The sequence below is a fragment of the Lepisma saccharinum genome, chromosome 22 (genome assembly GCF_977018435.1).
Source record: "Lepisma saccharinum chromosome 22, izLepSacc3.1, whole genome shotgun sequence".
Taxonomy (NCBI): domain Eukaryota; kingdom Metazoa; phylum Arthropoda; class Insecta; order Zygentoma; family Lepismatidae; genus Lepisma; species Lepisma saccharinum.
Window position 1 is genome coordinate 3,797,906 of NC_139250.1, and position 17,529 is coordinate 3,815,434.

The 17,529-nt window shown below is 40.8% G+C and overlaps 1 protein-coding gene across 1 annotated transcript in view; it reads right to left on the bottom strand.

Annotated features, from left to right (window-relative positions):
- Positions 1–17,529, bottom strand: part of LPCAT (lysophosphatidylcholine acyltransferase) — a 159,400-nt gene that overhangs the window by 56,038 nt on the left and 85,833 nt on the right. Inside the window, exon 2 of the mRNA XM_083144116.1 lies at positions 4,676–4,821. Coding sequence (XP_083000242.1) covers positions 4,676–4,821 — 146 coding nt within the window. The remainder of the gene's footprint in view (positions 1–4,675; positions 4,822–17,529) is intronic.

Sequence of the window (17,529 nt, forward strand, 5' to 3'; positions counted from 1 at the left end):
TTGGCTTCTGGCGTCACGGCGAAAGCTGCAGCCATCGGCAATTCCTTCTCTGCGTAGGTCTACAGGGGTTTGATTGATTGCTTTAGTTTATACCAGTTCGCATTTCTGCCACTTTTGGCTAATCGCGAAGATGAGGTTGAATGGTGATATGAATGGACACTCGGAAGCATATATGGACGATACAACACGAGCTACGGAGGAATACACTTGCCGCGAGTTCAAGACGCACTCCAGGGGAAGATATATTTAGGGAAAAGTCAGCCCTTACACCTTGTACAGGTGAATTCTCAGGAGACAGAGAGATAGATGTGGATTTTTATTACCTGAGCTCATTAGGACGTACGCCATGTTTCAATTCTGTTGGGGGAGGAAGGGGGGGAGGCTTCGTGATAGCGTGTGGGCTAAAGCAAGACTGTCACAGGTTGGGTCCCCAATACACACACATTTCACAGTGGTTCTGACTGATCCCACTTTAACTGTACATCTATAGTCCCAATTAATCTATCTGTTTTGGGAGAGAGAGCAGGGTAGCTTGAAAAACTGATTCTACTTTCGCCCGGGGTAGGCAGGCTTTAAATGCCTCCTCATCCCCTGTCACACACCTGCAACATGTGGAAGATTCATTTTTCACATGGCATATGAAGTATCCACGGTATTCACGCTTGCGTCTGTATACTATTCTAGGTCCATTCATGTAAGCAGAAGCACATGACGCTGAAAGTTGTTATCCAATTACCCAATGTTTGTACCTTAAAATATCTGGGGCGAGAACAACCAATACGTGAGCAGTGATTTCTCGCATCCATTTAGTTTACCTCGATTTCGTTGTTAAAGTGGACAGAGGATAGTGTGTCCTGAATAGTGCTGCCCACGGGACGAGACGGGACAGGCTTTTAAAAATTCGAGACGAGACGAGATTGATCATGTGTCCCGAGACAAACTAATATTTTCGAGACGAGACAGCATTTCACAGCATTTCCACGAGACGAAACAGGCCAAAGTCTCGTCTCGTGGGCAACACTAGTCCTGAAAGGTTTAAACAATGCAGTGACCTAACATTTATCAAGCCGATTAAATTTGCTGAAATACGTTAACCACACTTCCACTACACAGAACTAGAGAGAGTGATTCTACGTAACCCTTGCACAGTTAATCTTACGTATCCACTTCCTCTTCATTTCATGCCGAACGGAAGTCACAGATACGTGCTGGAAGATCTCTCTTCCGAGAATCCTTCCGGTCTCCTCACATATTAATGTTCTCAGCAAAAGAAACGGAACTAACCCTTGTCAGCAAGCTGGAATCATACAAGTCCTTTGAGGTATGGAAGTAATTCTTTCAATGGTGTTGCGAAACACGTCCGATGGGTATCAACTATCAATATGCAGATATGAATACGACGCATGCAAATTTGAGCTGGTATTGAATTCTTTAGAATGTTTTGATGAACCTGAAGATGTGAATTGCTGCAGCAATAAGCCTCCGGATTTTGGGATGCCAAAGAATTAATTACGTTCAGTCAAATGCACACAAAAAGAAAACCCACATACCTTAAAATTCCAATAGTTAACAGGAGTAAAACTTCTAAAATTAAAATAGGCAGACGGCAACGCAAGTTCACAATTTCACCAGAACAGTTTAAAACAATTCAAATTTCCACCAGGGAAAGGTTTCCGTGGTGAAAATTTGGATTGTTTGTAGTTTCCGTGGTGAAACTGCTCCAGTCTTGAATTGTTGGAATTTAAAGAGCTTCAACTTTTCTTTGTTTATGCAATTTTTTAAAAAAATGCAACCATCAAGGGTTGCAAATCCGAACAGCGAAACAAGATATGGAAAAACCGGACTTAAATAACAATGATAATGTTCTGACAAGCAATTACTTAAAAAAAATTGAAATGAAATGCACAGGACACCAGTGACATCTAGGAACGGCAGTAACTTCAATTAACCGCTACACCAATGAGAGAATGTTTGATTTATAGTCAAACGTTTGGATCCATGGGAATATGAACAAAATATCTTCAAGGACACAAAGAGGAAATGTGGTGTCGTGCACGGTTATTAGTTAAATGTCGGCGCAGCTGCTACAGTAAAAAAAAAAAAAAAAAACATTCAGTGCTGAATTACTCAGAAGTTCTTTCAAATTGTACGCACGTCTCGTGTGATGTGAGAAATATAAAATGCTGATCCGTTACAAGACAACTAAACTTTTGTTCAAACCCGCTGAACGGACGAAGATAAATTACCCCCAGGTGTCGTCTTATTTTGCCCAACAGGCAATGTTTTCTGATTTGCCGTGTACATCTGGAATAGATCTATATATGTCGAGAGGAATTCTTGGGAAACCTGGGACATTTCCACAGTTACAGACGTGCTTGAGATAGTTTTCCTCCACTTTTCCTACAAGCGAAACAAACTACTTTCTCTCGCTCGCTTTTATAACATTCTTTACTATTTCCATCTCGGCAACTCTTTCGAAATTCTATTTTTGAAATCAGTGCAACATGAAAAAATACCCCACGCTATGCAGGATATATATTCAAGGATGGTTTTCCTACATTATTACTTTAATAGATTGGTTCTTATGGATGGTAGAACTAAGAATAACATACTTTCCCGCATCAAACATCTTGAAAGGCGGATCAAACATCATTCTTAATAAAAATGCAATATGATGGGAGTAAGAATTTTATGCGGAGTCATACTGAAGATTGGTTCAGATCCGACAACCTCCTTTCACATTGACTTGGAATGAATTGGAATAGAAGCAATGCTCTTTGCAAGGATTTCAGGACTTCTCTCGAACTGATCATATCTCAAATAACCGCCTTTTCTTCTTGAAGTTCAAATAAGCAAATACATATCTGGTGAAAGTTTAGCGGTCTCTCAGTCTAGTAGGTCGTGAAGTTAAGTGTCCGTTATAAACTTTTTCTCGCAAACAAGAAAAACTGTGCTGTCATCATGCATATTTTAGGTTCAAGAACAATGAGGTATTTGTTGAACTTAAGTAATTGGCCAGTCTCTACAACTTTTGCTGATTGTCAGCGTGGGTAAGTAGCTTTTTTTTTTCTGTTAATACTTAACATTCGACACATTTCACATGTGTGTTCATCAATAGTTACAATGTGACTTACACCAAATAATCTTTTAAATAAATTAGTACTTAAACAGGATGTCTACGAAAATAACTAATCCGAAATTCTTGACTTTTCATGCCTTTTCTTGCTCTTATTTCGCTTTTCTCAACATTTATTAAATCAACATCTACTTAGGTGAAGTTCAAAATTAGTAATAAAGCAAATAAATATTTTTATTTAATGAAAATCCCCTACCAAAAGATCGGTTAAAATTAAAACTGAAGCTGTCCTTGGACAAGATAATTAGACTTGTTTTATCTATTAATATGTAAAAATTAATGCTTCAGACTACAAAATTTCACACATACATCAAGAATGTAGTTCTTAAGAAACAAAGCTGAACAAATATCAACCACAGCTCAATAAAATTTTAAACTTCCAAATATTCATAAACAACTGTCAGGGAAAGCTTGCTTATGATAGGATAGGTGTAGGTAGACCTGTGATAGCAACAATTCTTTACCACAAGTACAATTTCTCGACCTTTTCTTTACTTTTTCTTGACTGGTAGACACCCTGTTAACTCTTCAAGCAATTGATACTGATATTTATTGTAAATCACTGTACATTTTATTTTGCTTAAAACTCTTGCCAAAGATGGATGTGAAATGTATCGAAAGAGATATAATTTAGAAAGATTTACTCACGATAAGTACGTGGTTTCTCTAAATGTGTGTGTTTGTGTACACCGTGGCGATAAATTCTTCAATTTTGCCGCCTAAGCATTGGATACAAGACAGAATCTGCAAATATCTACATTGAACATCGAACTAATGTCATTTATTGTTCATTTTCATATTCTAAATAATACCAGTTAAACTTCATACTTGCTTAGTTTCAGATGATACTCTTGCATCGTTTTGATATTAATTCTTCTTGAATAACCAACAAACTTCCAAAAAACATTAAAGCTTTACTTCCTTCGTTTCATCTGGTCTTGAATTTTCCTATTTATTTTTAAAACTTAGAAAAATATTTGGACCTAAAGGGATGAGGAGGCAGGTGAGTGGAGAAGGTTACATAATTTAGAACTACATAATATGTATTCATGGATTCAAGACGTAGATGGACATGCTATGTGGCATGAATGGGAGAGGAAAGAAGAGTTTACAGGATTCTTGTTGGGAAAACTGATGGTAAGTGACATGTAGAAAAGGAAGGACGAAGATTGAAGGATAACGTTGAGATGGACCTAAAGGAAATCGGTAAGATTGGATTGATCTTGCTCAGGATAGGGACAGATGGCAGGCTTGCGTTGCTGCAGCCATAAACCTTGGTTTATGAAGGCTAAAGAGTTAGTTAATTTTACAACTGCGCCCAAGGTGGAAACATACAGGCGAGCTCATTCTTGTGATCGATTTTCGAGTGAAACCTCCACATGACGTCATCAAATCGTGCTTGTTGGACCTGTATAAATTGAACCTTTAACTCCCTCAAGCAATGACATCACAGCCTTTTACCATTCCTATCAAATGTTATTTCATGGTGATGCTACATCTCATAAAAGTAACAAAAAAAGGTTTGTTCATAGTTCTTACCGCCTCCACCCCGTCATTGGCCGCTGACGAAGCTCCTTCTCCGACAACCCAGCGAGGCCGACGCACGCCAGGCACCACGCCATCACCAGGAGAATCATGATGGCCATCACCCGGAACGGGAGAACGGCCACCGTAAACACGGCAGTCTGCAAAGAAAACGTCCAAGCATTAATCCTCTGTCACTCTGCTTCCAGCATCAACATTTACATACAACAAGACCAACTACATCATCAGCGATTCGTGTATTTTCAGTCTATGGAGGGTGCGGGAAGGTTGTTTTCAGGCAGTTCTGAAATAACACCATCGCTCCCTCTTGGAGAAACATCTGTTAGAAATCCTCAAAGAGCATTCGAGAGAAATTTCGTGTGGACTAGGGATGGCCACAAAGTCCGGATAACGGATATCCGAATTTTAAACTATCCGATATCCGTTTCGGGTGCAACGGATAGTACGGATATCCGAATAGTACAGATTTGATGAAGCATTTATAGAAATTCCGTACAGTAAAATACCAAAATGGCGGAGTAAAACTGATAAACGTTAAAACTGTCCCGATAATGCACACATTCAGAATATCCCATATCCGGATACAGCCATCCCTATATGGACTGCATTCGCTGTTGCCTACAGCGCGACGAAAACCACTGAATTACATGTCTCCAATTATAGCAACACCTTCTTATGTTCACGGCCTGCGCAACGTCATCAGCGGTAGGTCATGGATCACAACACGATATTGTCATTACAGTCGCAAATGTATGTTAAATAGGCAGCAAACTGACTTAATTTGAATGTAGTAGTTGTAGCATGTGCAGAGTGTAAAAACACACATTTGCGACTGTAACGCTGATATTGCGTTATGATCCATCACCTACCACAGATGACAAGATGGTGAGCAGGCCTTGTATACAAAATACCTCCCATCGTTGTAAAATTGAACTATGTGCCCTTTAACAAATCGAACAATGCCATAAGATTGTCCTTTTGACACTTCATCTTTAAAATATCAAATTCTCACAACTACACGTGTATACACAAACCAAACCACATATAATTTTCAGAAAAATGTATTTTTTCTCGAAAAATCAAGATTTGATCCTATTGTCGAAATGTAAGAATTAATAAGCCAATCTTTTGTTTGTGGATCTTATCGTATTAAGCTACCTTTTTTTCCTTATTTCTTTGCTTATTTTCTTCGTGCTGCCTGCGTATTGATAATGCTAATATTCGTTTGAAACTTATTTTCTACACAAACCAAACCAGAGATTTTTTTCAAAAAATGTTTTACTATTACACAGTTATAAGCCTGAAAAGCCATTGCTTTAGAAATTCACACCAGCAAAGTCACAGAATATAAACTTGTTGGTTTAAATCTAGCCTCGCTTCCTATAACATTTAGCCATCTTGAATCCTAACAGTCACGTATCAGGTCAAGAAAAAGTTAAATTTATTTCCATTACAAAGCCCTGACAAATAAAAAAAAACCTTTATAGGGTTTTGGATGCATTTTCTAAATTTTCTAACCTAGGAGTCATGACTAGACAAGCAGCAGTATGGTTGAACTATATCGAGGAAATCAAAAGTGGATTATATTCTGAACATGTTACATGGATCCGTAATTCAAGGTCGCTAAACGTCCTTCCTGGTTCTTTCATAAACTAATGGACTATTGCAACAACGACAAACACGAAACACGTTTAGCAAACCGGCAGACACCAGCTGGTAGACAGGTAGCTTTTTTTAGTTTTTGAAAGCACGTGCCGTCATTGAGAAATAGCGCCGGATAGAAACCTCCATTTTGCAAATCGTTCACGTAGAGAGGCGTCGCCACCGGGCAAGAGAGGGTTGGGTGGGCTCAAGTCAACTCTAAAATGTTCTTAGCTATGCTTCTCGACCTAAGATAGTTAATTCCTCACCATGTGTATTACCTCTTCTACAAACTCCGAAACAAAATGCTTGCGGTGAAACAATTCTTTCTAACGAAACTTCTTTGCTTTTGCACATTTATAGCACTTCCCTACATTAAATCTTAGATGGAATGTGAACAAAATCCAGTTGATTGTTTCATGGGGGTCTATTGTTCATGCTGTACAATAACATTTCCGTGAATGGCCTCGATAGCTCAATGAAAACGTTCACAGCAAAAGAATGAACTGCTTGGATTGTTCGTAAGTTATTTTGAGTACATTCCGCCGAAACCCGCTCGTGAGCCTCCTCGTTCGCGTAGTGATAACGCCGTCGCTTTGTAATCAAGGTGTTCCGGGTTCCATCTCCGATGGGTGCCCATTGCACAGAGATTCGGATGCCACAGAGATTCGGATGCCACTCTAGGTCCAGTCCCAATTAACCTATATGAATATAAAGTAGACTTAAAAACATCTCGTTCAGTTCACCGAAAACAGTTCGTTTTTAGCATTCATCTGAGTCGTTCGCGGAGAACAGTTCGCTTTTTTTCAAACTATTCACTGAGATTAATACGGGGTGGGCCATAAGTCACAAAGTGAGTTCAAGAGTTAATAATGTCTCTGTTAATAATTACTTTTCACGCATAATTGTACAGAAATATCCCATGTGTCATGTGCATGAGAACAAACAATCAATATATTCAAACAATACATACAAAAGTTATGAATCGTTGAAACCCTTTCGTGACCCACCCTGTATTTATCAAACGATTCGCATAGAACGGCTCATTGAGAACAGTTCGGGACGATCGGTCGTATTAATCACCTTCGTATTCGAAAACTGACATGAACCTACGTCCTCTGGGTTCTATCGTCGGCCATTCAGTCTATTATGGCGCACCAGGAGACCCGGAGAAAGATAATGAAGAACGATGACGTTGCAGCATTAACTCGACACGGAGCCAATGCGGTTCTTTCGGCTCATCGGGATTCAAAGCACGGCGGAAATGGGGGAAATCGGTGACGGGACTGACAAACAAAAGAGGCGAGGGACCTCTGAGGGAGAAAGAGGCCAGGCGAAGACCAACCTCATCTTCCCTTCTGCTTACAATGGAGCCACTTGGGCTCCTTGAAAGGAAGCTGATGCTGTTGCGTTTGGAGCGGTAGCTGCTTTAGCCGGAGATTCTCAACCTCTTCAGAAGAAGTATCCTCTCCTTTAGACCACGATGTTCACACACACATATACCTGTTCTATTGTACACTCTGAAAGCTGCTAAACTTTTATTTACCATTCTCGCTGCAGCAGCAAGAAGGTGCCACACCACTACCTCTAACTACTGCTATGCAACAACACGTATCATTTGTAGGATAGTACGGATAGATTTAGATTGATTTTCCTTTTGTGCGAGCCATAGGCTGTACGCACTACATAGTTTTGATCTTTCTACAATATTTTGTTACATTCAGTTTTCTTTTAAGCTGTCTCTTACTTTGTCCCCTATATACACATTCTTCCCCTCCCTCAACAGTTCTTCCAGTCTTTCTTCCTCGCCCCATTTATCTTTTCCTGCACTCTCACCAAAAACGCATACATTTTACTTTATACACACTTACACTATAAAGATGGCTCGTCTGGAGCAGGATCACTCAAATACCGTACGTTCATTTCGATCTGCAGCCGAGAGATCGGGAGAAGCGTGGCGGGCGGCGCTGACGGAGATGCCGACATTTGCGGCCTGTAATGCCCGCTTATTTTTATAGACATATGCAGACATTTATATAAATATTGCAAAACGAGCACTAACCTGTGTTATAACACTCAAAAGTTATTCTGTAATTCATCCAAGTTCTGCTCTTATATACACAAAAAAATACGCTTTAGAAACGATGTTAAGAGCCACAGATAATAAAACATTTTAATCATAGTTTTGACCAGTAACGTCCTGCTTAAGTTTATATCCTTGAAAGAGTTTTGTGCCGATGGGGATCGTTTGGAGGTTTTGAATGTGCAACACTGTATCAAGATTACGCTGTAGAAGAAACCGTTAAAAGTCAATAGTGTTCGTGAGCTTCCTTGCAATCCGAAATCTCCGAGCTCGAGTTTTTTTGTTCCTTCGCGACTAGATGAAGACAGAGTTGTAAATATAGTGGCGAGCAATGTAAACCAAGAGCGTGTTAATTTCGTACTGTGCGCAAGAGTGTTATTCTTGGTTACTTGCCGTTACTTGTTTGTGTTATTGTAGTGTGTATGTGTGACGTGTCAGTGAGACGATTGGAATGCCAGCCGCAAGATTCACGTTAGAACAAAGATTTTTTATGTATGACACGTACCTACGTGAAAACAAACTCGTGTCGAGACGTGTGTAGGTAATTTGTACAGAAATTCCCATGCGTTTCAACTCCACACAGAGATACGGTTAGACATCTTGTCCTTAAATTACGAGAAACTGTATCGTTAAATTTTAAAACACCTAAGCAAAAACGACGGATTCTAACCGAAGCAAAACTCGATGATATTGGTGCAGCGTTAGAACGTTCTCCAAACAAACCTCTACGCCGTGTTTCACAAGAGGTGGGCGTGTCAAAATCATCGGCACATACAGTCACTAAGCTACTAAAATTAAAACCATACTCTTATAACACAGGTTAGTGCTCGTTTTGCAATATTTATATAAATGTCTGCATATGTCCATAAAAATAAGCGGGCATTTCAGGCCGCAAATGTCGGCATCTCCGTCAGTGCCGCCCGCCACGCTTCTCCCGATCTCTCGGCTGCAGATCGAAATGGACGCACGGTAGCTTTCCCCCGCCGTTCTCTTACTTCTCCCAGCTATTTCCCCACTTGCTGCCCCGCTTCCTTTATCTTTATTCTGTCGTCTACAACTTCTATTACCTCCCTCCCTGTTAAGTTTTTCATCCATTTGTCCCTTAGGTCACGTGTAGAAGGGCAGTTCAGTAGGATATGCTTGTCCGTCTCCTCCCCATCGCACAAAGGACCTATCGTTTCCCCTGCTTCGTTTCTCTTTCTTACTTGTTTCCATCCCCCTAATCTGAACCATGCCAGCGCGCCTCTTTCATTTTTTCCCCCACAACCTGGATATATTTCGCTTTCCCCCATTCTCTTACTCTTAGCTGTTCCCTGATTGAGGTCTTTGTTTGGTACGGATATGGATGATGTAGTAGGTGGGCAATCTAGGCTCGGTGTCCATTCCCAGCGCAGAACTGTTGGTTTGACAAAATCCCTGCTGGCTGCTTTGGGGAGGAGGGATTTTAATGTTGCCGCTTCTTGCCTAAGCAATAGGCCTAATTGGTTGTTTGACCGCCAGTTCGTTCGTAGGTAAACGCGGCAACTGAGAGTCACTGCCATAAAGACGGTCTCCGCGGTCACACACGGCTACAGTGTGTGTGTGCGTGTGTGATGAACAGTTACTATTTTTATTAACCAGATTACAATCAAGGAATACTATGTATATTCATTTATTCGCGCCTTAAATATCGGATTGATGTAAGTACGTTTATTCTCATGTGAATAATATTTTATTCCATTTTTATCTGACTTGTATTTTGTAATAAGAATCATAATATATCTGTCGTGAACATCCAAACGACGATGCCCAATTCTTTCAAACATTGTAAAGGTTTGTTCATATTTCATTCTTCCCAATTGTTTGATTTCAAAATTGATCCAAAATGTTCATTAAAAAGGTGCGGAGGAAGAGGTTGCAGCTGATGTACAGTCACGAACACTTCTGGATTCTAATGATACAACTTAAATCAATGCCGTACTTACAAGCCATGACTATTCGACCATGTTTTAGAGACCGCCTGCTAATTGTCAGCAGAGGAACGCGCGTTCTCACACGCCCTCGCAAGTGACGCAGGCCACAACGTTCAACACCCTCCTTCCCCCGATTCTTTTTTTAAGTCCAGGGAAGCTATTTCTGGTCCGAGAGAAGCCTCTGAAGCAGCTACTTTCCCTGCTGATCCACTGCCCTACGCCAGCGATGGGAAATTCCCTTACACACCGAACATTTTCCTATTCACCCAATTGTCAGAATTTCATCACAAAGCATTTGCAGGGGGGATAATGGCGCAGACTGCGCCATCAGAATTTGGGGGGCATATTTTTCTTAAAATAATATAAAATTCAACATGTTTGAGTTTTTAAGTCCACTAGTCTGGACTGGACCTACAGTTTCCAGTGGGATCGAGCCACTATCCTCCAAAGGATATCGAACCCGGGATTCCTTGATTATAACGCGACGACGTTACCACTACGCCTTCCAGGAGGCATACAATTAAACATGTATGCATTTGTCTAAAATATATGTAAATTATACCTTGGCGCCATGTTTGCAATGAGGCGGGGGACAGTTTGGGTACACATATCTCTGAACACGACTGTACCACCGTCAAAAATACTACCGAACAGAAGCCTGCTTCTTCACATTCCTGGCGTGACTCGAACCATTTTTTTGCCTCTCTTCACGACGGGAAGAAATGAAGCTTGACTCCTACAAAAAGCGCGTGCTACGAATGTGTGTCGGCGGTTGTGACGTCCCTCTTGTAGACGCCGAGACAGACGTGTTACCAAATTTAGAATTCGGGCGGGGGCGGGGGAGTTGCTGGCAGCTGAAGAGACGTGCTGACACAACGGACTGTTCACATTTGCAAGTCGTTGAGATCCCTTTTCTAAGCTCTGTCTCAGCTATCTCTGGAGATCAAGGCCACGCATAACGGAAGAGAAGGGGGTGAATCGAGAGGGCAGTACGCTGCTGCGAAGGCTGGTAACTGCAGTATCTCCCCCCCCACGCAATCCCATTCCCTCTCACGTGTTCATTGGTGGCGCCCTCTCGCGTCTCACTACTTGCGCAGACTTGTTTCCATACGCTACCTTCAGAGATAGCTGGGACAGAGTGTATTTTCTGTGTACCTTTTCTACCTATTGTGTTAATCGCGACCATGAGAGTACATTACGAAATTGATTATGGATCAAATACGTGGAACGTGAGACCTCCGGATAGATAGCGCTGGCAATTCCGTTACACACACGTACAAACACATGTATAGTGCTTTTTCCTGGCAGTATGCACAATGGTACACCGCACTGGCACCTCTTTACATACGCACGAATAAAAAAATATGATGATTTGTGTTGACCAGGGGCGTATATTCCGGGCTAGCTAGGTTATCTGCGAAGCCTGAAGCCTAGAAAGTAAAATACTGAAGAGACATCTCTTACAAACTGTGTGAATTAAGCTGATTTCAAGACGAAGATAATGGCGATTCTGAAGTTGGCAACCTGAATTCTTCGGAGTTGGCAACCTGAATTCTTACGAGTTGGCAACCTGAATTCTTACGAGTTGGCAACCTGAATTCTTACGAGTTGGCAACCTGAATTCTTACGAGTTGGCAACCTGAATTCTTACGAGTTGGCAACCTGAATTCTTACGAGTTGGCAACCTGAATTCTTACGAGTTGGCAACCTGAATTCTTACGAGTTGGCAACCTGCATTCTTACGAGTTGGCAACCTGCATTCTTACGAGTTGGCAACCTGCATTCTTACGAGTTGGCAACCTGCATTCTTACGAGTTGGCAACCTGCATTCTTACGAGTTGGCAACCTGCATTCTTACGAGTTGGCAACCTGCATTCTAAGGCGTTGGCAACCTGCATTCTAAGGCGTTGGCAACCTGCATTCTAAGGCGTTGGCAACCTGCATTCTAAGGCGTTGGCAACCTGCATTCTAAGGCGTTGGCAACCTGCATTCTAAGGCGTTGGCAACCTGCATTCTCAGGAGTTGGCAACCTGCATTCTCAGGAGTTGGCAACCTGCATTCTCAGGAGTTGGCAACCTGCATTCTCAGGAGTTGGCAACCTGCATTCTCAGGAGTTGGCAACCTGCATTCTCAGGAGTTGGCAACCTGCATTCTCAGGAGTTGGCAACCTGCATTCTCAGGAGTTGGCAACCTGCATTCTCAGGAGTTGGCAACCTGCATTCTCAGGAGTTGGCAACCTGAATTCTCAGGAGTTGGCAACCTGAATTTTTATAAGTTTGCAACCTGACTACCGTTGGGATGGCAACGTGACTTCCTTGAAGACGTCAAGAATGTGTCTAGTATTCTCCCTTCCTCCATAGCCTAGGACTAGGTGTCATTTGTGATAGCCCAGGTGTTAGACTCAGCATACGCCACTGGTGTTGACGAAAGAACAGATAAAATTTAAAATATTTCTCAATCAATTTTTCAAGTATCCACACAACCAACCCGGAATGTAAAACTCTTTCACAATCAATGCAATTGTAGTATTTAGGTGGGAAACTCGACCTGCAAACACTCAAATGTCAACCTCTCTTCCACGTAACAAGCATCTGACGCCTCTATCAGTGTAACCCTCTGTATCCACGTGTGCTTATAATATGCCTTAACCAATTCATCCTATACATTCATCCTAATGTCCGCGATTAGCTACAAGTGGCAGAAAAGAGACGTTAAATGAACTAAATCAACCGTTCAATCCATACAGATTTTAGAAGCTTCACAAAGATATGAATCCTCGTTTCATCACAACTTCGTTGCCTGTACCAGGACGATAAGAACGGAAAATCTCATTGAAAGAGCTTGGAAACAGTTGTATTTACACCGTGAGCTGGCAAGGTGTGACACATTTCGTAACACCAATCTTGAACAATAGCTTATAAAGTATTCTAGAAGGCTGGAAGACTGATAAAATACTTCAAAACCAAACAAAGGATTACAAATACCACTTCAGTAAAACGACAGCGTGACTTACCGTCCATTCTCTTTCCACAAATAAACCAAATGTTAAATCAAATGTTTTGTCTGTTTCACGCTGCTGACAATATAATCGAGGTGCCTGTAGTGAGTCATACAACAATAGTCATCAGACTGGACAGATAGATTCGCGGAGTATCTGAAGCCACATAGATATTGAATTAACATAAGAATAAAAGTAGGATGGCCTCTCCCCCCCCCCCCCCCCTCCTTTAGCGTCTAAAACTCACTTTCCGGTTTCGCATACATTTTTAAATACAAATTCAGACGTCTTGACTTCTTGTGCTACCAAATAAGTGTAAAGTTTTAAGTAGTATAATCTATACTATGCAAAGGATTGTACTTTATCTGAAACGGTTGATTTCTTAATGAATATTTTTGCACGTAAATCTGCTTGATCTAGGAGAAAGTACAACAATCATGTATAACACTGGTCAACAAAAAAAATAATATTTTTTCTGGCATGGACTTTTCCAACTGTTTTAGACTAATGTCAGTGTTCTGATTCTAAATCTGATCTCAGATTTGCTCTATCACATCTCATTTGTATGCTATTGGCAAATCCCATTTTCATTGATTTTACCCGGAATTGACCGGTGGTCACTTAGGGTGACAAGTTGTTGAGAGTCAGTGAGTGCTTTAGTGATAAAAGATGGCGTTGTATTTGTAGGATAGTGTGTTTATAATATGATTTTATGTAGACATCAACATTTATGTCATATTTTTCATCTGCATGTCGTGATCTAACAATGGCTACAACATTCGGAAGAAGGACTTGCCGTAATGACGAAGATATCTTCTGCTACATCTGTGGCAGCTTCACTTTGAGGGATCAAAGGCGCAACATCAATACCTTTTTCAAGAAGGTGTATCTTGCCTACATTTTTGTACGACAGGGAGACGAAGACAACAATTGGGCTCCCCACAAAGTGTGCAAGACCTGGGTTGAAACTTTGCGATCATGGTCTAAAGGAAAGAATGCTAAGATGAAGTTTGGTGTGCCAATGGTTTGGAGAGAACCAACAAACCATTTGGATGACTGTTACTTCTGCCTTGTCAATGTAAAAGGTTTCAATAAGACGAACAAACACCACTTACAATACCCAGATATACCATCTGCCAGACGACCAGTTGAACACTGTGAGGAAATACCTGTGCCTGTATTTACTGAGGTACCAGAGATTGATGGTGAAACCCTCACTTCGCCTGCTTCTACAGACGATGAGGATGATGCTCTGACCGAATATACGCCATCTGTTGCAGCTTCTGATAAAATTTATCTCTTTAGTCAGCCTGAATTAAATGATCTGGTAAGAGATTTGTTTTTGCCAAAGCAGTCTGCTGAAGTGTTGGCTTCCAGGCTGAAAGAGAAAGGACTACTCAGACCTGGCACTAGTGTCTCCTTTTATCGAACAGAGAAGCAGCACTGTGAAAGTACTTCCATTCAGACGGTCAACTTGTTTATTGTAATGATGTTGAAGGGCTTCTTCAGAATATGGGACTGCCTACAATGATTCAAGTGAATGGAGACTTTTATTGACAGTAGAAAAAGGAGTTTGAAATGTGTGTTACTGCACAACATAAATATATATGGTTCAATCCCAATAGGACTCTCTGTACGAAAGAAAGAAGAGAATGCACACATCAAAACAATTATGGATAGATTGGAATATCATGTTCATGGATGGGTAATTTGTGTTGATTTGAAAATGGTTAATTTTCTGCTGGGGCAGCAAGGAGGTCACACCAAATACCCTTGTTTCGTGTGCTACTGGGACAGTAGGGCTACATTAGAACACTGGGTTAAAAGGACCTGGCCACCAAGAATCAGTTTGACGCCTGGTGACAAGAACATCAAGAATGAGCCTTTGGTTGATAGGAATAAAATTCTATTTCCCCCACTGCACATAAAACTTGGATTAATGAAGCAATTTGTCAAAGATCTTGATCACACTTGAGACTGCTTCAGCTATATTTTTTCAAGTGTTAGTGCCGAGAAGAAAAAGGCAGGAATATTTGATGGCCCTCAGATAAGAACACTCATCAGGGATCCACACTTTGTTACAACAATGACTGCGGCAGAGGCTAGGGGTGTGAATGCATTCTCTGATGTGGTGCGGAATTTCGTTGGGAACAGGAAAGCGACAACTATGAAGAGATTGTGGAGGAGATGCTCTTGAGTTTCCAAGCACTTGGATGTAGGATGAGCATCAAGGTTCACTACTTACATAGTCACTTGGCCGACTTTCCAGAGAACTTGGGTCATTTGAGCAAAGAGCATTTATATGCAGTCACAACTGTGCTATGACTTATTAAATGTTTGTTTCGTTATTATTGTATATTGTATTTTATCTTATTCTTATTTGTATGTCTGCTTAGCTCTTCGTAAATGATCATAAATGTGCTGTTTTTATTGAAAATGCAATATTTGATCTCAAAAACCTGATATGATAGTGCCCACCGGTCAATTCCGGGTAAAATCAATGAAAATGGGATTTGCCAATAGCATACAAATGAGATGTGATAGAGCAAATCTGAGATCAGATTTGGAATCAGCACCCCAAAGTTACCTTAAAACCATTGGAAAACCTTATGCCAGAAAATGTGTGTTGACCAGTGTAATATTACAGACTTTTTTATCCGCTTTGAGGATTTTTAATATCATCTCACGACTCTTCCAGTTTTCATGAAATATTTTAATAAAATTTCCCGACTGAGTTTTCCAGATCTATTTAAAATATTTTTTTATAAAACTCCCCGACTTTTCCAGGTCTTTTCAAAAGAATTTTAATAAAACTCCATAACTTTTCCAAGTCTCTTTAAAAGAATTTTAATAAAATTCCCAGGTCTCTAAAAGAATTTTAATAAAATTTCCAGACCTTTCCAGGTCTCTTTAAAAGAATTTTAATAAACTTCCCAGACTTTTCCAGGTCTCTTAAAAAGAATTTTAATAATATTCCCAGACTTTTCCAGGTCTCTTAAAAAGAATTTTAATAATATTCCCCGACTTTTCCAGGTCTCTTAAAAAGAATTTTAATAAAATTCCCAGACTTTTCCAGGTCTCTTAAAAAGAATTTTAATAAAATTCCCAGACTTTTCCAGGTCTGTTAAAAAGAATTTTAATAATATTCCCAGACTTTTCCAGGTCAGTTAAAAAGAATTTTAATAATATTCCCAGACTTTTCCAGGTCTCTTAAAAAGAATTTTAATAAAATTCCCAGACTTTTCCAGGTCTCTTAAAAATAATTTTAATAATATTCCCAGACTTTTCCAGGTCTTTTAAAAATAATTTTATTAAAATTTCCCGACTTTTCCAGGAACCATGTCTATGATATCCGTGAGGAACTAATCCGGCAATGACTAATTCAGTTGGCAATTCGCACAGCGAGGACACACGTGTTCTGCATGCGACACATGCTGAGCAAGCAATCGCTTCCACCTGCTGCGAGCAAAACGCTGAACGATGCGAGATATAATAAATAAAAGAAGGAAGAAACGGAAACGAGTCACATATGCAAATCAAGTCACATTCCCTTCCCAGGCGCAGGTTCAAGGAGTACCGGTGTGGGGAGGAAAAAAAAAAGGCTCGCCACGCCATATTTAAAATTCCTCCCACAAGAACCAAGACCTATGTCAACAAATTGAAGCCACGCGCGACAGTCCCATAACCGGTTGGGTTCCCCTTGCTGCGTTCTTATAAAAAATGCAATTGAGAACACGCTCTGGCATTTTGATGTTTCTGTCTCGAATGTTAACCAGATAAATCAAGCTTCTCTTTTCCTATGACAGAGAAGGATGTGAGGACATCGTGCCTAACCTGTACTCCGGGAAGAGATTAAAACAAGAAGGAATATTAGTAGGTCTGAAAATTGTGTTTGGTGCAGGGAGTAATCTTGCCTGAAGGCACTATTCAACGCATTACACCCTGTTCTGAATCCTCTTGCCGGCCAACGAGGCTTTGGCGCCTGGACTCGCAGCTATACCGCGTTTGTTACAACCTGTCCCGCTTCCCGCGCTAGCTGATCGCTGGCTTTTCTCCGTGCTGGGGAAAGTCAAAGCCAGGCAGCCAATTAAAATACGCAACGTCGCAACAGCGTCTACGTAAGCGCCTCTCTTCTGGCTTCCATTCGCTCCTCGCTAATGCCCTGCTTCTGCTG